The sequence below is a fragment of the Camellia sinensis genome, chromosome 7 (assembly GCF_055761805.1).
Source record: "Camellia sinensis isolate YWXY chromosome 7, ASM5576180v1, whole genome shotgun sequence".
In the NCBI taxonomy this organism is placed as follows: Eukaryota; Viridiplantae; Streptophyta; class Magnoliopsida; order Ericales; family Theaceae; genus Camellia; species Camellia sinensis.
In genome coordinates this window covers 136,965,459-136,993,326 of record NC_138967.1, presented here as the reverse complement: position 1 = coordinate 136,993,326, position 27,868 = coordinate 136,965,459, and the positions used below count along the sequence as shown (strand labels likewise).

Here is a 27,868-nt window from a genome sequence, read left to right as displayed (position 1 = left end):
TTGTGTTTACACCCATCATTGATTTGACTTTTTAATTATGATTTCACACATAAATCAAATTATCATTATGGACAAAATCTTAATATTCAAAATTTGTCTCCACACCCATTGTCCCATCTTTTCTAATTACTCTGCCACTACCTACTTATCTCTCCCCACTCCCGTACTACCTCATCTTTTCTAATTACTCTACCACTACCTACTTATCCCTTCCCACTTCCCTACTAACTCCTTGTCTCTCTCTCATTATCACTCACCATCGCCATCCTTCTTTTTTACTCACTTATCGTCCGCATGTCCCTTTTTTTACCACCATCTTCTCACTTATTTGTAATCGCCTCTACTTCTTTCCATTCCTCTCTCTCTTTTCAAGCCTTTATTTACACTTACTTTTGTTTGTGTCTACACCCATCCATCATTGACTTTACTTTTTAATTATGATTTCACACATAAATCAAATTATCATTATGAACAAATTCTTAATATTCAAAATTTTTCTCCACACCCATTATTCCATCTTTTCTAATTACTTTGCTACTACTTACTTATGTCTCCCCACTCCCCTACTAACTCCTTCTCTCTCTCTCTCTCTCTCTCTCTCTCTCACATTATCACTCACCATCGCCATCCTTCTTCTTTACTTACTTATCGTTCATATGTCCCTTTCTTTACCACCATTTTCTCATTTATCTATAATCGCGTCTACTTCTCTTCATCCCTTCTATACTCTGCAACCTAATTATAATCTCATTGTCTTTACTCTCTAATGTAGGCTGAAAAGTATGATATTGAGGTCGCTTAAGTTACATTTATAGTCTTTAAATTTTGTTTATTTGGTAGAGATGATGTGTTTTGTGCACTTATATAGATTTGGCAAGCAACACGCATATTCAAGTAAAAAGTGGCGCAAAAGCAGGTTCTCTGTACGAGTAGTGAAAATTTCCAGCCTGCCACCTCACCGCACGTACAACCAAACCTCACTGCACGTGTGACCCATCATTGCTCGAGCGGCCCACATAGGCGCTTGAGCGGCCCACCTAGGGTTCTGTGCGCAAAAATTTCAGTGTATTCTGCTGGGAATAAAAAAAAGAAAAGAGGCTGCTCTTAGGGTTCGAAAATATTTCGAAGAAAAATAGAGGCTAGGGTTTGAAGAAATGGAATTCTCAAGCTTGAAGGGCAGTTTCATGGAGGCTTCTTCTTCTTCTACTTCTTCCCACGCCTCCATGAGTGGCTAGGCTCTCTTTTTTCTAAGGTTTTGATGAAACTCTAGCCATGTAAAGAGATTTTTCTTAGGCTTTAATTGTGAAATGGTTTGAATAAATGTATGGATGTTTTAGAAATTTATAACAGTTTTCCTTTCATCTCTTCAAGTATTTTATTTTCTGTGATTGTTTAATACTTTCCGTACATTAGTTTTCCTTGGGTTTGTGTTTAAAGTATGAGACGAGTCATGCTACGAGAAATGAGTCATTTTGCTACCATAGTTTAGAGCAAACGACTCGTGCTACTTGGAATGATTCGTGCTTGTACGTTGAATGCAATAATTCTCTTGACCAATGTTTCAAACTTGTAGTTGTGAAATATTGGGTAGTTCAAATCGGATTGCAATTGATGGCCGATGTTAAATCTTATTTATGTAGTTAGTGGTGAATTCTTTGCCCTAGGATTTTCCCAAAATATCTCAAACCCTACTTTTAATTATCAATTCAATTTCTCAATTTCATTTAATTCTCGTTTAGTCATGATATCCCTCAATCTTTTTATCAAAATTAATTTAGAAATTTAACAATTAAATTAGTTTAATTTTTCATTTGTCCTTGTGGATCGATACATGGACTTACCATTATTCTAAAGAATTTGATATAATTTAGTGCTTATTTTTGGTGTGTGAAACGACCCATCACTCTCACTTTCCACCCCATGCTCACTTCTCTACCATTGCCACTGCTTTCTGTTAGGGAAAATATGTGATTCCCCACAAGTAAATCAATCAATGGGAATAAAAACTAATGCGGAAAAATTAAATCAAAGGCAACACAAGAATTTTTACGTGGTTCCCTCAATGTGAGGTACGTCCACGGGATCGAAATTCGATTCCACTATCAACCAAATAAGTTCCAAACGATTACAAACGAGACACTAATGGTCTCACAAAACCACCCTTAGGTGAATTTCAAATAATCACAAATAAACAAAGAGGAAAGACCTCACCAAATTGATGAACCAAAATCTTCAGAACCAAAGTTGAAGAAGACCCAAAATAACGAACCAAACTATCTTCAAAACGAAGCAGCCGAACAAGCACACTAATGGTGCTTCCAAGAACAAAAACCAAAGCACCCAAAATTTGATTCCACCAAATTGATTGATACCCCAACCACTCTCATGGAAAGAAAAAGAATTGCTACTGCTGCGTTTTTATTTTCTTGGGAAAAACAATACACATCATATTTTGAATCTGGGGTTTTCTTCTCAAAACCTAATTGTATCCAAATTGAATTGGGTTTCTTCAAATATAATATATAAAAATATATTATACTAAATCAAGCCAAATTAAACCTCTTTTAATAAATCAACTGGGTCCCACACTCCAATAAGGAGGTATATCCCAACAATTCTCCCCCTACCGACTTAGGTGGAGACATCAACCATACCCGCTAAAGTTCGACACTTCAAATGTTTGTCCCTCGACAAAGTCTTTGTCAGCATATCTGAAATATTATCATCTGTGTGAACCTTTTCGAGTTGTAACAATTTCGAATCTAACACATCACGAATCCAGTGGTATCTCACATCAATGTGTTTCGATCTCGAATGAAAAGTAGAATTTTTACTCAAGTGAATAGCACTTTGACTATCACAATAAAGCACATACTTTTCTTGCTTTAAACCCAACTCTTGCAAAAATTTCTTCAACCATAACTCTTCTTTGCAAGCTTCCGTAATAGCAATAAATTCAGCTTCGATAGTTGAGAGAGCAACACATTTTTGTAATTTAGATTGCCATGCCACAGCTCCCCCTGCAAAAGTCATCAAATACCCCGAAGTAGATTTCCTAGAATCAACATCACCCGCCATGTCAGAATCAGTGAACCCATCAAGCATCGGCTTACCATCTCCAAAACACAAACACACCTTCGAAGTCTCTCGAAGATACCTTAGAATCCATTTTACCGCTGCCCAATGTTCTTTACCCGGATTAGAGAGAAAACGACTCACCACACCAACGGCGTGAGCAATATCCGGCCTTGTACAAACCATAGCGTACATCAAAGAACCAACTGCTGAAGCATAAGGAACTTTCTGCATCTCTTCCTTGTCTTTCTCACTTGTAGGACATTGATTCGAACTAAGCTTGAAATGACCCGCAAGTGGACAACCAACCGGCTTTGCTTTATTCATGTTGAACCTCTCAAGAACTTTCTCAATGTAGCTTTCTTGAGACAACCAAATCAGCCCCTCTTTGCGATCACGAACAATTTTCATACCAAGAATTTGCTTTGCCGGTCCCAAATCTTTCATAGCAAAAGACTTACTCAACTCCAATTTCAACCTGTTTATCATGATAGAATCTTGACCCACAATTAACATGTCATCAACATAAAGCAAAAGAATAATAAATTTACCATCTGGAAAATTTTTCACAAACACACAATGGTCCGAAGTGGTTTTAGAAAAACCATTATTCATCATGAAAGAGTCAAATTTTTTGTACCATTGCCGCGGGGCTTGCTTGAGACCATACAAACTTTTCTTCAATTTACAAACAAATTTCTCTTTCCCTTTTTCCACAAAGCCTTCCGGTTACTCCATGTAAATTTCTTCTTCAAGGTCACCATGAAGAAATGCGGTCTTCACATCAAGTTGCTCAACTTCAAGGTTCATACTTGCAGCCATGCCAAGTACAACCCGAATAGAAGACATCTTTACAACCGGTGAGAAAATTTCATCAAAATCAATACCTTTCTTTTGCCCAAAGCCTTTCACAACAAGACGTGCCTTGTACCTCAGATTCTTGCCATCATTCTTCAATTTGAAAACCCACTTATTTTTCAGAATTTTCCTCCCCTTAGGCAACTTCACTAAATCATAAGTGTGATTTTCAACTAAGGAATTCATCTCCTCTTCCATGGCCTTTTTCCAATCACCTTTCTTTGCATGCTCAATTGCTTCTTGGTAGCTCTCCGGCTCCCCTTGATCAGAAATCAACACAAATTCATTGGGAGGATACTTTCTTGAAGGTTGTCGGTCCCTTGTAGATTTCCTCAACTCAAGTTGTGGTGGTAGTTCTTGAGTTGGATGCTCTTCCTCAATTTCTGACTCAACTTCATTAGAATTAGCATCATCCTCTACATCTTCAATAGGTGGCTGCACATCTCCCCCGTTTTCATCATCAACTGAAGATGAAGGAGATAAATCCATGTCAATGAGATCACTAGCTTTTGGCTCCGGTTGATCACCTTTGCCAAAGTCTTCAATTGTTTGGTCTTCAAGAAACACAACATCATGGCTTCGAATGACTTTCTTGTCGACCGGATCCCACAATCTATAACCAAATTCATCACGCCCATAGCCAAGAAAAATACATTGTTTTGACTTGCTATCAAGCTTGGACCTTTCATCTTTTGGAATGTGAACAAAGGCTCGGCAACCAAACACTCTCAAGTGCTCATAAGACACATCTTTGCCGGTCCAAACTCTTTCTGGAACATCACCATTCAAAGGATAGGAAGGAGACAAATTGATCACGTCAACCGCTGTCTTCAACGCCTCACCCCAAAAGGATCTTGGCAATTTAGCTTGTGAAAGCAAACACCTTGTTCTTTCCACAATTGTGCGGTTCATCCTCTCGGCAACGCCATTTTGTTGAGGAGTCTTCTTAACTGTCTTTTGGTGTCGAATACCTTGGCTGCGACAATACTCATCAAATGGCCAATGTATTCACCACCATTGTCTGATCGGATGCACTTCAATTTCTGTCCTGTTTCTCTTTCAACCATGGCCTGAAAATGCTTAAATACTTCTAGAACTTGATCTTTAGCTTTTAGTAGAAAAGCCCAAACTTTCCTTGAATAATCATCAATGAAAGTAACAAAATAAAGTGCACCACTATGTGTTCTAACTTTTAAAGGACCACAAACATCCGAATGAATTAACTCCAAAACATTTTCTTTTCTAGAAGTAACATTTTTATGAAAAGAAACTCTATGTTGTTTACCGGCCAAACAATGAACACAAGTTTTAAGATGTGTACCTTTCAAACCGGGTAGAAGCTCTTTCTTGAACAATACTTGCAGCCCCTTTTCACTCATATGGCCAAGCCGCTTGTGCCATAATTCAGTAGAAGTATCTTCTTCAAGTGCATTGACAACACCTTTACAAATTTTTCCTTGCATCGAATAAAGTGTATGAGTCTTCTTACACTTAGCCACCACCAAGGAACCCTTTGTGAGCTTCCATATTCCATCACCAAATTTGTTGTTGTAGCCTTCATCATCTAGCTTCCCGATAGAGATCAAATTGAGGCGAATGTCGGAAACATGCCTCACATCTTTAAGCAACAACTTGAAGCCCAAATTTGTTTCCAAGCAAACATCACCCATGCCAATAATTTTGGACAAACCTTCATTACCCATTCGAACAAAACCATAATCTCCTTCGGTGTAGGTAGTGAAGAAATCAACTCGAGAAGTCACATGAAAAGAAGCACCGGAATCAATCACCCAATTGCTCTCTTGGCCCACAAAATTGATACAATCATCTTCACAAACGACCATGAGATCACCATTGGTAGTAACTGCCGTTGTGTCTTCTTGGTTCTTGTCCACACTTTTGTCACGCCTTTTCTCCTTATTCTTGAGCTTTCGGCATTCCCGCTTCATGTGCCCTTTCTCATGGCAATAATAGCACTCAATGTCTTTCTTTGAAAAAGAACCATCTTTCGATTTGTCACAGCTTTGATCACGACCATGAGGAGTCTTACTCCTCCCCCTTGTTTTGCTTCGGCCTCTCACAACGAATGCTTCCGAATGAGAGGAACCTGCTGATTTTCTTCTAGTTTCTTCATTCAACAGGCTACTAGTGACTTGGCCCATTGTGACAACTCCATCGGGCGCTGAATTATTGACGGTCACAACCAAAGTCTCCCAACTTTCAGGCAAAGAACTAAGTAGCATCAAAGCCTGCAACTCATCATCAAAAACAATTTTCATAGAAGCAAGTTGGTTAACAATACTTTTTATTTCATTCAGATGTTCCGGAATAGGGCTGCCCTCTTTATATTTTAAATTAACCAACTTACGAAACAAAAAAGCTTTATTTGTGGTTGATTTCCTATCATAAAGGCCCTCTAATTTTTTCCATAAATCATGTGCTGAAGTTTCAGTAGCAACATGATGAAACACACTGTCATCAATCCATTGACGGATAACACCAACGGCTTTTCGATTAAGCCTATTCCAGTCATCATCTTTCATACCCTCGGGTTTGCCACTATCACCCTCAATGGGTCCATACAAATCTTTACAAAATAATAGGTCCTCCATTTTAGTTTTCCAAGTTACCCAATTGCTTCCATTGAAGCTAGACATACGACCCACATTCCCCTCCATTGATTTACACAAATAAATAAACTCAAATAGACCGTAAGCTCTGATACCAGTTGTTAGGGAAAATCCGTGATTCCCCACAAGTAAATCAATCAATGGGAATAAAAACTAATGCGGAAAAATTAAATCAAAGGCAACACAAGAATTTCTACGTGGTTCCCTCAATGTGAGGTACGTCCACGGGATCGAAATCCGATTCCACTATCAACCAAATAAGTTCCAAACGATTACAAACGAGACACTAATGGTCTCACAAAACCACCCTTAGGTGAATTTCAAATAATCACAAATAAACAAAGAGGAAAGACCTCACCAAATTGATGAACCAAAATCTTCAGAACCAAAGTTGAAAAAGACCCAAAATAACGAACCAAACTATCTTCAAAACGAAGCAGCCGAACAAGCACACTAATGGTGCTTCCAAGAACAAAAACCAAAGCACTCAAAATTTGATTCCACCAAATTGATTGATACCCCAACCACTCTCATGGAAAGAAAAAGAATTGCTACTGCTGCGTTTTTATTTTCTTGGGAAAAACAATACACATCATATTTTGAATCTGGGGTTTTCTTCTCAAAACCTAATTGTATCCAAATTGAATTGGGTTTCTTCAAATATAATATATAAAAATATATTATACTAAATCAAGCCAAATTAAACCTCTTTTAATAAATCAACTGGGTCCCACACTCCAATAAGGAGGTATATCTCAACACTTTCTACGCCTACAACCCCTACCTTAGGCGATCCTATCCCTACACGCCACTAGTCAACCCTAATACACACTGTTACCCCTTTCCTTTCCTACCTCATCCTCTCCATGTTGCCCATTTAAAACACTAAATCCATCACCCTCGTTATTATTTCCCTTTAACACTCTAGATTCCCCATACTTGCAGCCATTCTCCCTTCAAAAACCTAGATTTGTCATCGTCACCATTAGCCTCTTCTTCGAAATGCTAGATCCATCAATTTGCTACCATCCTCATTTAGTGGATTGAAAGGAAAAGACAGAGAAAGGAAAACAAGAAAGCGAGAAAAAGAGAGAAAAAAAAGTCAGTGTGAAGAGAAGTTGTGAGATTACAAGTGGGGTTAAGATTGTAATTATAGATGTTGTAAAGAAAAAAAAAAAAGAGCATATATCTTTTAGAGAAAAAATGTGGGTAGTTTTCAAACTTGGTACCGACCAAGTTGCTGCTGAACCCGCACAGTTGAATATTCCGTTAGCTCAAGAATCTCGTCTTGTATAATGTATACTAGTGACAGACCGTCGTGCGTTGCACGATGATGCGTGCCCATAAATCAAGTGAATGCATTGCTCATAGCAGTTGTTGATGCAAAGTTGAATGTCGACAAGGAGAAACATGTTATTGATATTCATAACTACTATTATTACTAAATAAAAGGTAATAGTGTAGAAAAGAACAACAGACATTTGGTCTTTGATAATGAATTGGCTTCTAACAATTTCTCACATAAAAACACACTAAATAATTTAAAATATCATAGGCATAACAAATTTTTGCATAGTTTTTTTCTTTTTAGAAATTGAATCAATACTATTTTTTTATGGACAAGTAAACATCACAGTGCAATGTGGCACTGACAAAATGAACGGCTAATTATTCCACTGTATCCACAACCATATGATTTTGAACAAAAAATTACAAAAATCACAAAGAATAAGAAGACAATAAAAGGCATTATTCACTTCGGCCTAAACAAATATATTCTTTCCAATGCCAACAATAATCAAATCTTGCAAGCGAAATGAAATCATAATTAAATAATTTGGCAAATGAATAAATAAACAAAACAAAGGAACCAAGCGTTATAAACCAAAATCTAGGGAGTATATGGTAAGAACCCACTTTCTTTCTTTTTTTTTTTTCTTTCTTTTTTAAAATAGCCAATAAAGATTAAAAAAAATGTTTAAATAATTAATCAGATAAAATGTCACATCTTATACATTAATCAATTATTTTTCTCTCACAGCTTTCTATTTAACTACAAAAAATTTCACGAATCATCCAAATATAATTTTTTTTTTATCTCATAAAATAACAAAATATTAAAAAATCAACTAAAATAAACTAAGGCCTCGTTTGGGAACAGGCTAATTTAGTAACTTTTTGGCTACTTGGCTAAAATATAAGTTAAAAAAAACTAGTATGTTTGGAATGACTTTTTGGCTTTTTACGAAAAGATGTGCAAAAAGTAGAGAGAAAAGAAAATCTTTGACTTTTTGGTATGGGTTGTCGACTTTTTGACTAATTTAGTGACTTTTTGGCTAATTTAGTAACCTTTTGACTTTTTAATCAAAAAGTTCGGTTGTCAAACGAGGCCTAAGTTCCGAAACAGAAGCAAGCATCCTCTTCTTGGATCTCTCAACTTGGGTCCCTACTTGGTGGGCCATTGGGCTCATTTTTTAATTCAATTTCGATGATCCGAACCGTTCACATTTTAAAATTTGTTGAGTATATCATATCTGTAAAAAATCAATTTGATCGAATATCGGAAACCACGTGTTCGGATCATCAAAGTAAACATTGTTTATTAAAAAAAATTTAATAAATAATTTTATTTTTTAATAAAACTTTTAGTTTAATGATCCGAACACGTGGTTTTTGATATCCGATCAATTTAAGTTTTTTACAAATATGATATACTTGACAAATCTTAAAACATGAACAATTTGAATTGTTGAAATTGGGTCTAAAAGTGAATTCAATGACCACCAAATAAAGAGTCAAGTAGAGAGATCCAATCAGAAATCTGAGCTGCCGAAACAGGCCCTAACAAAGTAAAGAAATTTGTACATGAAATGAACCCCAACACAAAATGAGACCCGAAAAAGGAGACGTATACGTGGCTTGCAAGGGGGAGACGTGGCTGGCTCTCCTTAACAGGGAGAGAGTCATCTGTGAATTTACCAATTAATCCAACAATCTTTAATAAAACAAAAGTTTAATCTAAGGCCAAGTTTGGTAACGCTTAAAAAATTTAAAAAGACAAAAAATTATTTTAAAAGTTAAAAAGTTAACACTATTCACTAATAAAAAATATATATATAAATATTAATACAAATAAAAAAATAAACTCATGAATTGGTACTGACGAGATGGTGAAGTCAGTAACCAGGGGGAAAAAAATTATAATAAAATATTCACTAAATTAGATGATAGAGTTGGGCCCGTGGGGGTCAATCATGAGTCCCGTTTTGATAATATAAACCGTTGAATAAGTAGAACTCGTCAAATACTATATTTTTGTAAAAAATCACGTCTATCGGATATCGCTAAATACATGATCAAATCAGTTTTGTATAAAAATGGATGGTGTTGTAGTTAACAGTTAACAAAAAAAAACTAATACGATCAGATAGCTCTCAATATCCGATTTTTTATAAGCATATAGTACTCGACGAGTTCTACACATTGAACGGTTCCGATTAGTAAAACGGGACCTGTGGTGGCCCCCATGAGCTGAACAGAACCGACCAATTTATACCCGAGAAGTAGAGAATAAATCTCCTACACTGCCCTCTGTCGCGCTGCCCTTTAAGCTTCCAACTGTACGCCCTATTCCATCACTTTATTCCCCTATACACTTATTTATATAATTTTTTAATATACATTTTTCTATAAAAAGTCAAAAAATTAACTCAAACATTTATATTTTTTTCCTTAACTTTCTAATCTAAAAAGATAAAAAATACACTTATTTAGAGCACCCTAAACAACCCCTAAATAAAAGAGAAAGGCAAAAAGGAAAAGAAAAAAAAGAGAGCCATGGTTGACTGTAACACTACTAACTTATTGTATAAGTGTAGAGATATGTTTTTTTATTTTTTTAATGGTAAGATGTTTTGGTGTGTATTATATATTATATATGTAATTCTATACAAATTTATATAAGTTTCTATGAAATTACAGAAGTAATATTACAAAACACGGAAGTTGAATAAAAATTTGCGTAAATTTATGAAAAACTTACATAATTACGTGACAATTTACGTTTTTTTTTTAATAAAATAAGAGCATCTCCAACGGTGTACCAAATGTTTCACCAAATCTGAGTCAAAAATGAGTCATTTCTTTAATTTGATACTTCGCGCTCCAACGGTTCAACATCAAATCCGTTTCATCAAATTTGTGCTGGGCGACCGGTTGGTTGACCGGCCGGTCGACCGGCCGGTCAACCGGTAACGGCAAATTTTTTTTTTTTTTTTTTTTTTTTTTTTTACCGGTTTGAACCTTTTTTTTTGAACTTTTTCAACTTTTGGTGGTCGACCGGGTGGTCAACCGGCCGGTCGACCGGGTGGTCGACCACCTAGGCAAAAATATTTTTTTTTTTTTTTTTTTTGACTGGTTTCAACCTTTTTGTGAACTGTCTGAACTTTCTCTGGGGCGACCGGTTGGTTAACCGGTTGGTCAACCGGATGGTCGACCCGTTCGTCTCATCCCAACGGTTAGGAACAGTGTTTTGGTGAAATGCTTCGCCTGCACTCAGTTTGGTACCATTTTTACTGAATTCTGGATTTGATATCGATTTGGTGAAAACGTTGGAGCTTAAAAAAGTGACTTTTTCACCAAATTTTAAATTTGATGCCAGGTTTGGTTCACCGTTGGAGATGGTCTAACTTAGGTAAATTTGTTAAAATTTATCTTTTTTTGTGATGGTGTTTTATGCACTTTTCTAGTATTTGAGATTTGGCGCGTGAAGTTCACCAACAAACCAACAAGCTTTAAAAGTACGTGGCGAGCGGGTCTCGCGTCCAAAAGCACTTCCAAGCACAAAAAATAAAACACAACGGACAACTTCCACAAAATCGCATATTCCTTCGAATGTACTCCTTACTATACCCACTAGAAAATACAATTATTACTTATTAATAAAAAGCACAAAAAAACAAACACCATGATGAAACTATAGATTTAGGAACAATAATAAACATAGAATAAATTACACTGATTTTATTTAAAATTTGAAAAAAAATATAAATAATTTCATAACTTTCATATAATTATATTAATCTCTCTTTTAATAATATTAAGGAGAACAAAATTAATGCAAAAATTGAAGACAATCTGAAATATATGACAATATAATTTTTCTATCTATATGACACTACAACTTATATGACTTTTGTTACAAAAGACATTTAGAGACCAATTTTCATTGTCATGAGAATAGTCGTTAAAAGATCGTCTCCAAAAGTTAAAAACAAAACTTTTAGTGACAAAATTTTAAAAATGTCACTAATAAATAGACTTTTAGAGACAAAATAATTTGGTTTCAAAATGATTTATTTTTTTAGACAAAAAAATTGATTCCAAAAGGATAATAATTCATTACTAATGTCCAATTTTTGTTACTAAAAATATAATAAAGACATTTTTCGCAACAAAATTATTTGGTCCTTAAAAAATAATTTTGTTTCTAAATTTTAGTCTCTAAAATTTTAATTTTTTATAGTGTGACTACCGAATTATTAACGATTAAAAAGAATTGAGTGTTATGTGAACTATGAGAGTCTATTATAATTATACCAAAATTATATAATTTATTTTAATCTTCGTAAATTTTGAGAAAGTTGTAATGTTTGAGATAATTTAAATAAGTGTACTTTTTAACTTTTTATGAAAAGATGTGCAGAAAAATAGAGAAGTAATATGACCCAAAAAGATAAAAAGATAAAAAAGTGTTTTTATATAACACACCCCAAACAATATTTATTATTTCTGATATTATTGTAAATAAAAAAAAAATCATCTCATATTATTGCTCAATCAATAGGCTAGTTGTTCCATCAAATAAATAGATAAATAAATATATAAATAGGCTAGTTGGGGCCCCCACCTTTGATTATACATTGATTGCACCTTAATAACCAAAATAAAAATTTATTACTCTGATATGTTATGCCATTTTGTTGCAAATTATTGTCACCGTATCATAGAAATTTCATCATGATTAAACAATTGCGATTATTATGAGATTAAAAAAAAAAAAAAAACTTATAGAATAAAGAATCTTTAACAATTTTTATGTAACTTATTACTAATGATTGTGATTGGTTGATTTGTGGCGATATGTAAGCTCAAACGTTTTTTGGGATTTTTGGGAAGTTGTAAAAAAAGTCGGTTTTTTAACTTTTTAACTTTTTTAATTAAAAAAATCAGTTTTTTTTACCTAAAACAATTCAACTTTTTGTCAAAAAAGCCACTAAAAAAACTAAAAAGTCAGCTTTTTACTAACTTCTCAAAATATCACTTTATTTCAATAGCCCAACAGTATCCTTAGAATTTAATTAATATAAATAATTAATTTGATGATGATAGCATGTATAAAATAGTTTTGATCTCAAAACCTCCAATAGCAAGTAGGGTCAATTAATTCTGTGGCCTCTGAAAAAAAGGAGAGCTAATTTTAATAGAGTGAGAGGTCGAGACGACACTCTTTTGTTTATATGTTTGTTTTTCAAAGAGGTAAACGAATATCATAAGAATAATAAATTAAAAGATGGACCACTATTATTAATAACAAATTCACCATGGGTATGTGGGTGCCTTGTCAGCTATGATTCAGATACCACATCTATAGAGCCCACCTTATGCAAGTGTTGCCGGTATATATTAGACCACATGCCTTGAACATGAAAGGATTATTTGTTTGAACGGACTAAAATTGTATCAATTATAGTAGAAAATGAAAAATTTAGATAATTTAATTATTTTTTGTCAATAGTACTAGACGACGAGAGTAGTTTTGAAATAGGAAATGAATGACGGGTGGTTATTTGTAATAGTACATAGACCTTTGCCTTATGCAAGTGTTGTTGGTATATATTAGGCCACCATCCTTTGAACATGAAAGGATTGTTTATTCGGACGGATTAGAATTGTAATATAATGATTTTTTAGTGTTGAGAAAAATAGTTTTTAGATTATTTAATTAAAATGATATGTATTTAATTATTAATTTGGTTTTTACTTTTTTAATCATACGATGGATTAATAAATTTATTAGACATGGAATCTAATCACATATCTCAATCCCATGAAGTAAAAGTCCCTAGAGAGGTTATTCAGTAGTCTTGGGATATAATCAAGTGATGCTTTAAACAGATTATGATTGGTGAAAATAGTGAAATTCACAATTTTGTGTTAAGCTATAGGAAAATAATAAGAGAGTATGACAATTAGTGATTGACTAAAGTGATGATAAGAACACGTGGCACTCCTAAAACACCTAATAATTTTTTATATCAAAATTTTCATGTCAAACTTGTCACCTTGGAAGTGTACTTAAAAGTGCTGTAAAATGCTTTTCATGTGCACATTTTTTTAGTCTGATAGAGTTGATACAATTTTGAACAAATTTGACTTGGATGTAGTTTTTAGTTTGTTAGAATGATTTCGAGTAAGAATGTAGTAATTATTTTCTAAATTAATGAACCGTAATTCCATTTACAATGTATATATGTTTTTTCTATTTATTTACCGAACACGTATGGAATTAGATATTTTTATTGAATGATCATTTTATTTTAAAAGTTCTTATACCATAGATTAAATGTTGTATAAAGTTTTTTTTTTTTTTTTTTTTTTTTTTTTTTAGAATACAAAATCATATGATTGAAGTCGGATGTCTAATTTCATAACAAAATGGTACACATTTATGTCAAAAAATATAATTACTTATCATTTGGATGCATTCTTCTAAAAACTTTTCCCCCTTAAGATATATATATTTTTTTTAAAGTTAAAAAAATAAAAAATAAAATAAAGAAAATGTCAATTAGCCATCTTAATGACAGTGTCCATAAATCTCCATTTGAAGATTAGACTTTGTAAAGATCAAATTGTGAATCATTAATAAAATGCAACTTATTAGAACAATAACAACATCAATAATACTAGATAAAAGGGAATTATCACATCAATGTAAGTTTACAAAATTATTTACGAATCAATAAAGAACTTTATATATATTAATAATTAAAATTATAAAATGTTTCATGATTTTATATTATTTTACTCTGACACCCACTGGGTGTGATTACCCCATAGATTAAACCCTTTTTGAAGTTTTTTAATTAGATAACTCTAATAAAACTATTTATTAGTCAGTATAAAACTTATGAAAAAAATTTCAAAATTTAATAAAGTTTTTTTAAGGGTTAATTACACTAAAATCTTTTTAACTATTAGTGAATATCACGTTACTTTCTTCATTTATGAATTCGTACATTTTGATCTCTTCAATTATAAAAATGTATCACTTATCCCATTCAAGTATGATTGTAAATGACCCAAGTCAACCCGAGAATAAGTTGTTCAAGTTTGGTTTAAAATTTTAATGAGTTTTTAAAATTTTAATGAGTTTCAAAATATGTTTAAATTTGATTTGTTTGCATAACGAGTAAATCTCAAATAAGTTTGTAACGAGCTGAACAAGAGTGGAGCTCAAGTAACTTGACTTTTTTATAGTAGATGTAAAATTATTGATTTGAGTAGTACACTGTTTAAGTTTAATTTAAAAATTTCACGGACTTAAAATTATATTCAAGATTAGCTTGTTTACATATTGAACTGATCTTAAACAAATTTTAAACGAGTTAAAAATAAGTCGAAATCGAGTAATTTGGTTCGTTTAACAGTTATACATTGAGGCCTCTATTAAAGTGGCATTTGTATAATTTTTATAGTTGAGAGAGTGAATATGTATGAGTTAATAAATACAAATAAAATTTAATAATTGACATGATTTTAGTGTAATTAACTTCTCTTTTATTTTTTAATTTTTACAGTTTTTTATTTCCTTTACTCCAACAAATTCATGTGTCCACTTGTGTTCAAGCATAAAAATAAAATAAAAAATTGTAAGAAAACTACTTTATACAACATTTGGGAAAATAATTATTTTATGAAAACATTTCAAGGCTTGAGGCGTTAACAAATAAAGCCCTAACTTTTTTTAATTCAGCTCTGCTACAGAGTCCGAAAGGGTTTCGAGCCAAATTTGGCTCGAATTTGAGAAGGAGGAGGAAAAAGAAGAAGAAGAAGAAGAAGAGAATGAGGAAGAAGAGAATGAGAAGCAGAACTGGAGGGGGCCCTAAAAATAGGGCTGGAGGCAGAGGCGGAGGGAGGCGGAGGTGGAGGCGGGCAGAGGCGGAGGCGGGCGGAGGCAGAGGCGACGATCGGCCGACGACTGACGAACTGCGACGATTGGCCGACGAGCGACAACGAGCTCTCACCTCTCCCCTCTGTTTCTCTCTCTCGCCTCTGCTTCTCAGGTTCAAAACGAAGAAGAAGAAGAAAAGAAAGAAGAGGAAGAAAAAAAAAAATCAAAACCCAAAATGACGTCGTTTTGGGTTTTGAGCCAAATTCGAGCCACTAATTTCGGGCCCTCAAACATTATTCTTTTTAATTATTTCAATTTAAATCTAAAATTTTAAAAATGGTATCAATTATAGCCATCCTTTAATTGTAACTAATAGAAAATGAAAAATTTAGACAATTTAACTATTTTTTGTCAGTGATATTAGACGACGAGAGTAGTTATGAACTAGGGGAGTACGCAAGGCAATTCGGACGGTATGAGAGTAAAATTACAAATCAAATGGCCGAATGGCAGATTAACAAATTGTGGTTTGTGTAGTTTTGGACAAATTGATGGATTGAGAAATATTTTAACTAATTATCAAATATTTACGTAATATATAATATTAATTTATATAATATTTTTCATATATATAGCACAAACTAATTTTACATAATATGTTTCATATATATAATATTAATTTATAACAAATTTTACATCTTAAATTTATCTCATACTCATTTTCACTTTCATATTTCATTAGAAGTTAAAAAAATATATATGTGTTAATTATAGTGGAGTGGGGTGTAGCGGTTTCGAAAGCAGATTATCAATTTTAAAGTTTAATCTGCAATTAATGGATAAAACGATATGATTTAATGCGATTTTAACGGATTGAACAGTATTTTATATAGTCCTTTTATGAACTAGGAATGGAATGACGGGGTGGTAATGAACTGGAAATGAGAAAAGTAGCGGTGGATAACCAAAAAAAAATGAAGCAACGACACTGGGTTGGAAAAAATGAGTAGTGATGGATGCTGATAAAAGTGAGAGGTAGATGCCAATACTAATCAAGAAAAAAAAAAAAAAGTTATATTGTTCAAATTGCCTATCCTCTAATTAAGAGATACAAATATACTATTAAAATTGATATCATTTTAAAATTTTAAATTTTAAATTGAAATAATTAAGAAGTTAAAAATTGATTTATCAACATGGTCAAATCTTAGATTTTTTTTTTTGATAATTTTTTTATTAAATAAAATAATATGATAAATCTCATTTAAAATAGAAGTTCAATTTTTTTTAAGGAAAAAGAATATTTTTTTACCCACCTTGTCGAGCTCGTTGACAAAAAGGTCACTTTGCCTTCGTTTGGAAAGTGAGTTGGTTTTTTAATTTTTTGACTTTTTTACCTATTTTAGCCTGGACTCAAAAGTTTGATTTGAGAAGGATTTTTTGGGTTTTTTGATTTTTTTGACTTTTTTTGTGAGAGAAGAGTGTAATGATTATGGATTGAATGTGATATTTTGTTTGTTGTGACTAAAATAACTTATTTTATCTTTTGTGACTAAAATAACCCCAAACCTTCTTGTCAAATGGAGCCAAATGGTTATAACTTACAGCAACTTGAAGTGACGGAGACGTACTTAGAACACGCGCGTGGACTAATCTTAACTACAAAGCCACCATTTATTTGTATTTTCTCTCACTCAACCATAGGCATTGTTTGGGGATTGGGTTTAGGTGGATTTGGAGCTAAAATAGTAAAAAAAATAAAAAATAAAAAAAATAAAAGTAAAAATAAAATAGGTTTTTTAACTTTAATAAGAAAAAGTATCATATTCAATCCATAATCATTATATTATTTTTTTCACAAAAAAGTTTAAAAGCTAAAAAAATCAAAAACTCTTTTCAAACCAAACTTTTTAACCCTAAACTAAAATAGTCAAAAATAAAAAAATAAAAAAATCAACCTGCTTTTCAAACCAAGCCAAAATGAAACTCTAGAGATTTTTTTTTTTTTTTTTTTTTTTTTCAGAATGATATATTTTTTTATATATAATTGATTAGTTCTACAAAAATTGATAATAAAATAATACTTAGTTTTTCCGTCGCTCTCTTTTTTTGTTATGACTAAGGATTATTTTGAATATGATTTATAAGTTGATTTTTTTATTTATTATGAAAAGATATGTTAAAAAATAAAAATGTGAAGTGATAGAAATAAATTAATAAATCGTTTATTTATGTTGTTGCTAAAGGAGGCCTAAATTACAATAAATCCCTCAAAACTGCATCTTATTTGCATTTTACTTTTATGCACTTTAAAAATCAACAATTAATCACTCTAAAATATTATCTTGTTATATTTAACACATTCAGTTAGAATTATATTAGAGTATAAACGAAATCAGGTCATGTCTAAAACACATAACACACTTATTGATTTTTTATAACAATAATACTATCTTTTTGTTGTTTAATTTATATTTTACCTTCATTACCTTAGTGACAAAATACAAATGAGATTATTAGATAAGGACAATATTGTCTTAAAAATTCAATAAATATGTCATGTATTTCACACATGATCTAATTTTGTATAAATTTCTTACAAAATCCCTACGAAAATGATTAAGTATAACAAAATAATACATGGTTAAGTGTTGAGTTTTAAAGTTTAGGAGGCAAAAGTGTAAATTTTACGCTTCCTTATCTTAATGACAAAATGTAAACATGATCACCAGATAAAGATAATATTATGTTAAAAATTCAATAAATATGTCAAGTAATTCACATATGAGCTGATTTTGTATAAATTACTCGTAATCATCAAATAAAGATATCATTGCTTTAAAAATTCAATAAATATGTCATGTATTTCATACATGAACTGATTTTGTGTAATTTTTTTTATAAAATTCTAATAAAAAAGAATAAATATAACAAAATAATGAACTGCTAAATTTTAAAGTTCAAAAAACAAAATGCAAATAAGTCCTAATTTAATAGGATTTACTATAATTCACCTTTTTATTTTGAGAAAATTATGGATCAATGGCAGTTACAGAAAAATATTACATAATCATGAAAGAAATTCACTCTGTTTGGTTTAGAGTTTTCAGAAATAATTTTATGAGTTTTTAAATCATAATTTTTTTTTATTCTTAGTGATTTTTAAAATATTTTAATCAATTGTTTCTTAAAATTTTTAGATCCATTTAATTTAGATATACTTAAAAAGTATAGAATTTATACAAAAAATATTAAAAATTCATTGAATACAAAAAAAAATACAAAAATGTACTGAATTTTCATATTTTTTTTGTATTTTTTTTTATATTTGGTGAATTTTTTTTTAAAAAAATTCACAAATATTATGTTTTTGTAAGTATATCTAGATTAAATATATCTAAAAAAAAATTGCATAAAAAATTAAAAAAAATTAGTAAAAAAGTATGAAAAATAAAAAACTCAATTATACAAGAAGTGAGTTAAACCAACAAGTTCATTATGTTTTTAATTATCAATATTTATAAAATTTATCACTTATTTGTATTATTTTTCAAAACCATCCCCATGCCAAATTTCTCTTTATTTTCCACTCTTATCTCTTCAATTTATGGGTTGGGCTTCTCTTATGTTGCTCATCTCAATTTGAGAGAGTATTTGAGTTTTGTAGGTTTATTTTGGAATTAATTTTGGTGATTCCAATCGTTTACTTTTTAAGATTCATTAAAAATAATATTTATGCAAAAACTAAAGATAATCAGATATTGATAGTTATATGTTTAAATTAATTTTGTATTATAAAAAATGAATAGTTATTTTTAAAATTATATTTGTCGTATATTTTTTTTTAAACAAATACGATTCAAACATATAACTATTGATATTTAATAATTTTAATTTTTTGCACGAATATTCTACTCTATAAGTCCTAAAAAGTGACAATTGAGATCACCAAAATCGATTTCAAAATGGTACTAAGAGTATCTCCAATTGTTCATTAGATATATCATCAAATTTGAGTAAAAGTTTGATCTAATACGATGCAGTTTAAATCTTTTATCAAATATAGCTAATCGTTGGGCCGGTCATCCGGCCAGTCGTCTATCTAGAGTAAATTTTTATCAAATTCATCTAAAAATTAGTTATCTAGGAAGACGTCCGATCCAATTGTCACCCACAAATCTTTCATAAAATATGACCAGTCGTTAGGCTGGTCATTTGGTCGGTCATCTGTTTAAAGTAAATTTTCATTAAATTCATCTAAATATTAGTTGTTTGAGAGGGTGTCATGCCTACCTGTCATATACAAATTTAATGAAATGATAAATATTTCATTCATTTAATGAAAAAAATATAACTTCTTTTATTTGATACCAAATTGATAAAATGATTAAAATATCATTTTTTTCAAGTCTAAACGCCCAAAGCCAAATCCTTAGGGTGTGTTTGTTTGGACGGTCTGGATAAAGGGTGATTATAATTCATCGGACTATTAGTCCTATGATACATTGTTCCCGGACTATTTAGTTGGACTGGATTTGTATCCTATGTTTGTTTAGTCATGGGATTAGATATCTGGATTGAACTATTTTTAATGAATCCAATGTTTGTTTGTGATATTATGGAAAAGGATAAGTGCTCAAATGACTATTTTATCATTTTCAATTATATACTATGTAATAGCAATATTAAACATAGCTTTAATTTTTTAATTATTTTTAGCCAGATTAAATAAAAAATTATTTTATTTTTTTAACAATTAAATAAATTTGTTTTTAAAAAATTAAATAAATTAAATATAAATAAAATATATGTTATTTTTTAATTAAAATTTTAAATAAATTTATTTTAAATAATAATAATAATTAAATAATGAAATAAAATAAAAGATCTATTAAAATTTAAATAATGAAATTAAATAAAATATAAACAAAATTTTAAAATAAAACATCAATAAAATATCTATAAAAAAATATTTTAAAAAATTAAATAAATAAAAATTAAATAAAATTATTTTATTTTTAAATTGAGACATTTAAATTTTTTTGAATTTTACCAAATATAATACATAATTAAATACTAGAGGGCAAAAATATAATTTTATTGTCTAATTCTATGGAATAAATTATCCCATAATTTCTATCTCACCCCCATAAGATAGGATAATCCCATAAATATAAGACTAATAGTAAAAAAAAACTATTAATTCAAAACAAAATTTTTAAAACAAACAATAAACAATAAGTTTATTTCCTCTCTATAACATATTACCTCCATAAATATTACCCCCCCCCCCCCTCTCTCTCTCTCTCTCTCTCTCTCTCTCTCTGTTATATTTATATATATATATATATACATAACATCCGAATATAGACGCATATACCATACACGCGACGCCACCACCAGCCGCCCAGTTTAACCACCAGCGCCACGCCACTCTCTCTCTATAAATACTCCTCTTCCCATACAACTGCCGAAAAAAAAGGTCCAGGTCCCTTCCTGTATCAGAATATCTGCAACTCCCTCACTTTCTCTCCTCTCTCTCTCTCTCTACTCCACTCTTTAATTCAATCAGTTATGACCGTTGAGGAAGTCCTCCAAGGCGGCGGCGGCGGTGGCGATATGTGCAAAACCATCGAAGTCGCCGTCGTAGAACCACCACAACTCAACCCTCTCACGAAGCTCTCGCCGCCGAGCCTCGACGACTTCGACCCCACCGACGACGACGGGTTTTATATTCCTCCTCTGAACTTCGCGATGGTCGACAATGGCATTTTCAGGTCCGGTTTCCCTGACACCGCCAACTTCCCCTTCCTCCAATCCCTAGGCCTCCGTTCCATCATGTAAGTAAAAAAAAAAAAAAATTCAACCTCATTGATTATATGGCAGTGATGTGTTGGAAAATTATGTGTCAGTGAATGATTTGAATTTGCTGATTATATACAGATTTGATGATTATAGGTCTTTGGTTTTGCAGATGCCTTTGTCCAGAACCGTACCCGGAGGCAAATGCCGAGTTTGTCAAGTCAAATGGGATTCAATTATTTCAATTCGGGATCGAAGGTTGCAAGGTAAGTCTTGTAATTTTTGTTATTTATTTATTTTTTTTTTGTGTTACTTTTTTACTTATTAGCAGTGGGTGCAAACTCGATTTGTTTGTAATTTTACATTTTTGATGATGGAGGGGCCATTTGATGAAAAAAAAATCATTTAGCAGAACAGTAATTGAAATTGACCGATACAGGAAAGGCATTATTGGAAAAAGAAAAAGATAATAGTATAGATAGTATAGTATAGATTATCAATTTTTTTTTTTAATTTTTTTAATTTTTTTTGATTTGGTATGGTAATCTGAGTGTGACATGGAATGCTTGTTCTTTGTGATGTGGAGGAACAGGGGATTGTAATAATGCAGTTCATTATGTGAAGTGGATTGAGTTCACTGTTTAAGACTGAACAACCATGTGAAATCTTTGAATTTTAGGTATATGAGTTTATTGCTGAAATGAGATGACAATGTTTGGACTATATGGACATATGGGGTGTTTATCTATTCTTTGTTTGACCTTGCAACAATTTTATCTATTACAAGTTTTAGTATAGTTGTTAATCTTAAAATATTAGTATGTATTCCTATTAAAGAAACCTTATTGTTTATTTATTTTGGTGTTTTGTTGAATTTTATTATTAGGAGGATCATTCTCTATCCAAAAGCATATCTAAGCGGATCCGGTCCATCTGCCATAGTTCACGCAATACAACAGTACATCCCAATATAGAATTAGAGGTTATAGAAGATTGAATTCTTGCATAGTGCTAACATATATTAATGTTTTCCATCTAAAGTAATCATTTTTTTTTCTTACTATAAACACTCATTTCTATGGTCAAGTGCTCTTTTCCATAATTATCAAAGCATTGTTCAAATCAATTTATATCAATGCATTGTTATGCTGTCCAATTTGAAGGCTTCAAAGTTTTTTTCTGCATGCTATTGCTCTTTATATATATAAATATAAATATATTTGTGTGTTATATTGTCTTCATTTTTACTGGGCAACTATTTTTGTGTCATTGTTTTGTGCCCTTTACATATATAAACCCGTTACTCTCCTTTTGAGTTATAGTTGAAAGAAAACAGGTTAATGCCTTTTCCTTTTATCGTTTACTTTGGATCAATTGGGTTCACATTGTATTATTCTTTTATGGTTTCACCTTTTAGTTTTGGTCTCCAAGAACCGCAGTAGTAGAATTTTGGGTAAATTACACTGTTGGTCCCCTAGTTTGAGCAAAGTTTTATTTTGATCTCCGTAGTTTCAATTTAATTATTTTAAACCTCACACTTTTAATTATGTTTCAATGTGGTCTATCTATTGGTTGACATTAGCATTTTGGCCCAAAAAAAGCAACTCACACAAGAAAGAAAATGAATAAGTTACATTGGTGGTCCCTATAGTTTCTTTCAAATTTGACTTTGGTCCCTCTAGTTTCGCATTTGTTGTTTTTCTGTTCAAAATGTTCACAACAATTGACAGAGGGACCACTTTGAAACAAAATTGAAAGTGTATGGTTTAAATTTATAAAACTGAAATTACGGGGTCCAAAGTGAAATTTTTCTCAAACTAGAAGGACTAATGGTGTAAGTTGCCCTAGATTTTTTAAGGTAGGGAGGTGTGGCTAGGATTGGAATTCGACTGTGAGTTGGGGAAGCAAGGGCCCTTACCACTGGGCCATCCCCTTTGCTCTTGTTATGCCTTACTGATGCATGGAAATTTAAACAACTTACCTTAAATTTGATTACTTCATAGACTTTATTAAACATTTGGTTTTTGATTCATTCAAGTTAAAGTATCCCTTGAACTTTGATATATGAGAAAGGTCAAGTAGGAGCATGCTTCAGGATGAGATTAATCTGTCTAGGGTTGATGGTGGTTGTCACTTTTACGGTGAGGACGACTATGTGAATATTGATGTTGTGGTGCCTGGTGTCAATTTTGAGAGAGGAGTTTGCATATGTTCGTGGAGAAATTCATTAGGCCTTTTCTGGTTATTTGTAATAGTGCATAGACCTTTGCCTTTTTTTTATTGCCATCATATTTATGTCTAGACCAAAATGGGTATAGCTGAACAAGATGCGTCATGAAGTTAATTACTTTCTTTCTTTATGATTGATAATGTTAGGGTTTTAAAAGAATGTGTAAGGGTTTAGTACATTTCTCTGGGACATACAATGTTATATGAAATTCAATGTGGTTTTGCTAAAGTAAACTCATGTTTGTGTTACATTACCTCATTTGGAAATATGCTATTTTAGTAACTTTTTGGTTTTTTACAAAAAGATGTGTAAAAAAATAGAGGGAGTGATGTGACAACTTAGAGTGACTTTTTGGCTAAACTACTTAGTCCCCAAACAAGTTAATATTATTCTTTCCATCGTTTCAATTTCATTTGTTGAAATGGTATAGGCTTGGTTCAATTTATTGTTAGCTCTGTTTATTTGGTACATAGCTCATGGGTTAGTTGAAAGGAATTCATACATATACAGCTAAGAGAATTGGGGATTATATAGGCACTTGCTGGGTACTTGTGGTGAACATAAGGTTTTTGTGGTTAGCAGGAGTTTATTTATCACCTTGAATATGCCAATGATCCTGCCAGGCAGTCAAAGTGATAGCAAGATTGGAAATAACGTATCTTATAATCTAGGAGACTGATTGTGAGCTTGATGTTTCAATGATATGTTTATGTTGAATAGGTTATGAATGTTACAATTTTCATAATTTTGAGGATTTAGTGTTATATGAATTGATCTTTTTGTTTTAAATTGATAATTGTGGAATGTTTCAATTGTGTAATATACCTGATTGCTTGAATGGTGTAAGTTCTTTAATTTGAATTAATTCTCCAAATAGAAGAACTGATATTTGAAATTGTGTATCCAGGAACCTTTCGTAAACATTCCAGAGGATACTATTCGTGAAGCACTAAAAGTCGTTCTTGGTATCATAAGTTCTTAATACTTTACACTTTATTTCTGCCAATGTAGAATGTTACTGATTGTCTTTGCTTATTTTCTCTCTTTGCCTGCAATACAGATGAAAAGAATCACCCACTTTTGATCCATTGCAATCGAGGAAAGGTATGTGCTGTACTCTGGTTTTTCTGCGACTCAACTGATTTTTAAGTATCAAAACCTTCTAAGTTGTTTTTGTTTTGTTGTTCAGCACCGAACTGGTTGTCTGGTTGGGTGCCTTAGAAAATTGCAGAGATGGTGCTTGTCTTCCGTCTTTGATGAGTACCAGCGCTTTGCAGCTGCCAAATCAAGAGTCTCAGATCAGAGATTTATGGAATTGTTTGATGCTTCTAGCTTCAAGCATCTACCAATGTCATTTTCATGTTCGATGAGGTAAACAAACCAAACCAGTAACGTTTCAAAGGCTTTTGCTTCCTTTCATTATTGAGGAGAGCATCTTAGTTCCCTGCATTTGGATTGGAATAAACTGGAAAAAAGTGATGATTTCTTGGAATGCGTTTGAGCAGTGAAGGAATGATCTTTCATTTTCCTACTGAGGATAATAAAAGGCATTAGTCAGCTTCTCTTGTCTCAAGTTTTCCTGATCTCCCTCCACCACTGTGCTCTTTATTCCTTGTTCTTTTGCTAGGTAGTATTCATATATATGTTGACTTAATTAAACATTGTTGTAATTATGTTGGATCTTTTCAATTTTCATTACATAACTAGAATGTTCACATCCGATTTCTGAAAGGATGTTTGTGATATGTTCCAGGATTGGAGCTTATCTTCTCCATCCCCGGTTCTTCCTGCCAACGATCATAATGAAATAGTGTGGCAGCTAGAAAAGCTTTTTGTACCATGAATTCTAGTTTGCTCAATAAATATTAGATACATTATTTTTACTTGTAGAAAGATTCTTTATGGCCTATGCATGAAGGAACTTGATAACCAAGAGAGGATCCCTTGAAACATGTGTTTGGTTTGGTTTTGGGAGATAAATTTTCAAAAAAAAATTTGGGGAGAGTAGAAATTTTTTTGGTTTATTTGATTGTATATTTTGAAAATAGTTTTGGAGTATGGGAGTTTGGAATGATTTGATATTTTGTTGTAGTTGAGTAAATGTGTGTGAGAGAAAAAGTGATTGAGGAGAAGAGAGAAAAAGTGACTGATTGATGTGTAGGAGACAAAGTGATTTTGAATTTTTTTTTTCAAAATCACTAAACCAAACAAAAATTTTGAAAAATGTTCTTCAAAATGACTCTCTCAAAACAAACCAAACAAGTCGTTTGTTTCCATTTGGATAGACAGATTTCAATTGATGGATTTGAGGTTAATATGGCTGATTCCAGTTGAGTTTGCAAAAGGTGCATGTGTCCATCTTCCTTATGTGGCATGTGGCGGCCTTGCAAGGCAACATATGGGCAATGACTAGTCTCCACCTGTCCAACTAGAGGTGGCAAACTTAATCCGAAACCATGAACCTGCCGAATAATATCCATTTAAAATCGGTTTAAACTAGCTCAAATCCATAAACGAGTTTAAACGGGTGGTATCTTGCAAACCTAATTAAAATTGAATTTAAATGATTAGATACGAAATTCAAACAGGTACCGCCACATCTACCTCACCACCACCACCATTGTTGAAGCTAAACCACCGCCGCCGCCGCCGCTACCGCTTCACAATTGTCACCATCACCACCTTCACCACTACAGCCACATTCCTCCACCACCACCACCATTGTTGTTGCTACCACCACCTCCACCTCCACCTCCACAATATGTTGGATTCAATAAAGTAAGCGGGTTGGTTGGGCTCATTTGTCCAAACTGTATCTAATTCAATTCAACCTGTATCCAATTCAATCCAACCTACTTAAACATGTTTATTAAATTAGTTGATTTGGGTTGGATTGTTTTAAACGCATAACTCATTTTGACCCATCCAAACTCGTTCATTTGCCATCTCTATATCCAACTAAGTTTATGTACTAACAAGTGTGCTAAGGCATCTCCAAGATCTCACACTCACTCCCAAGATCTTACCTCTGGGATCTAAACCATCTCCAAAATGAGATCCATCAAATGAAATTTGTACATTGCGATCCATAATCTTGAACTTACACATATCTCCAGAACAATTTAGGTTGAGTGCCGGGCCTAAGATTGTCACTTGGGATTATTGGAGGACTTGTGGCTAAAAATCTAGGGTTGGGAGATGTCAAGGTTACTGCTGGGGTACACCTTCACAAGTCTTACAATGAGAGGTTCTAACCAAGCCATGTGATGCTTGGGAAAGAGTGGTACTCTCTTTACATGGCGTTTGTTTCAGGGAGAAAACTTCTCTGTCCACAATTTGAAACTGAAGAATGTTGAATTTTTGTTGGTTGCTCTACTTACCCCAGTTAATTGCGGAATTAGACTACTAGTAATTAATCAAAGTAACTTTAAAGTAGATCATATCTTCATGGAGCTTTTAAATAAACCTACCAGATTTCTTTCCACACCCACATGTGTGATATTTCTCTTTAAGGTACAAGATTTTTCGATAAAAAAGGTACAAGATTTCTAATGCATGTGGTGGGTATATAGAGAAATTAATAGAAGCCCCCATATCTGTTGAAATTGATATATTATTGATTAATGTACAAGATTATTGTGTGAATTACAGATGGTGAGGTACTAATTATATAGGAGAGGATTGGGGAGTAGGTGAGTGTGTGTGGTAGGTGAGTTGAGTGGAGGTGGTAGGTGATGATATAGTATGCTAAATTCTAACAGCCCCCCGCAAACTCAAGGAGGATAGGAACTAACCAACTTGAGTTTGGAGAGAGTTTACAAAACAAGAAAATACATAAAAATAAACAAGAAAATACATAAAAAAAAAAGAAGATAGGAGACACTGTATGGTCGTGTCAGACCGTTGGTGAAGACTCTGAAAGGTGGTGCCATAACGTGTAGAGGACACTGAAGGGGGTGTCATAACGGTGTAGAGGACACTGTATGGTGGTGTCATAACGTTGTAGAGGACACGGTATGGTGGTGTCATAACGGTGTAGAGGACACTGTATGCTAACCGGAATCAAATGTCGGGACAGTTTATGGGGTCATGTCGGAC

At 32.4% G+C, this 27,868-nt stretch overlaps 1 protein-coding gene across 2 annotated transcripts; it reads left to right on the top strand.

Moving 5' to 3' along the window:
- Positions 1-20,976: 20,976 nt before the first annotated feature.
- LOC114306546 (inositol diphosphatase DSP4) lies at positions 20,977-25,656 on the top strand. Of its 2 annotated transcripts, XM_028251818.2 has the most exons (6): positions 21,005-21,578; positions 21,713-21,806; positions 22,427-22,522; positions 24,678-24,735; positions 24,831-24,874; positions 24,960-25,656. In XM_028251818.2, exons 1-6 carry the CDS (start codon positions 21,313-21,315, stop codon positions 25,143-25,145), a joined length of 744 nt encoding a protein of 247 aa, XP_028107619.2. In that variant the 5' UTR covers positions 21,005-21,312; the 3' UTR covers positions 25,146-25,656. The 2 variants fall into 2 exon arrangements, with proteins under 2 accessions (XP_028107620.2, XP_028107619.2); XM_028251819.2 differs by lacking the exon at positions 22,427-22,522 and having other exon boundaries at positions 20,977-21,578.
- The last annotated feature ends 2,212 nt before the right edge of the window (positions 25,657-27,868 follow it).

Bases quoted from the DNA above. Each gene is read 5' to 3' on its own strand.
- LOC114306546 (XM_028251818.2), top strand. From the start codon at position 21,313: ATGACCGTTGAGGAAGTCCTCCAAGGCGGCGGCGGCGGTGGCGATATG. The intron at 21,807-22,426 runs GTAAGTCTTGTA...TTTTATTATTAG, and splicing joins TCGGGATCGAAGGTTGCAAG to GAGGATCATTCTCTATCCAA. The intron at 24,875-24,959 runs GTATGTGCTGTA...TTTGTTGTTCAG, and splicing joins TCCATTGCAATCGAGGAAAG to CACCGAACTGGTTGTCTGGT.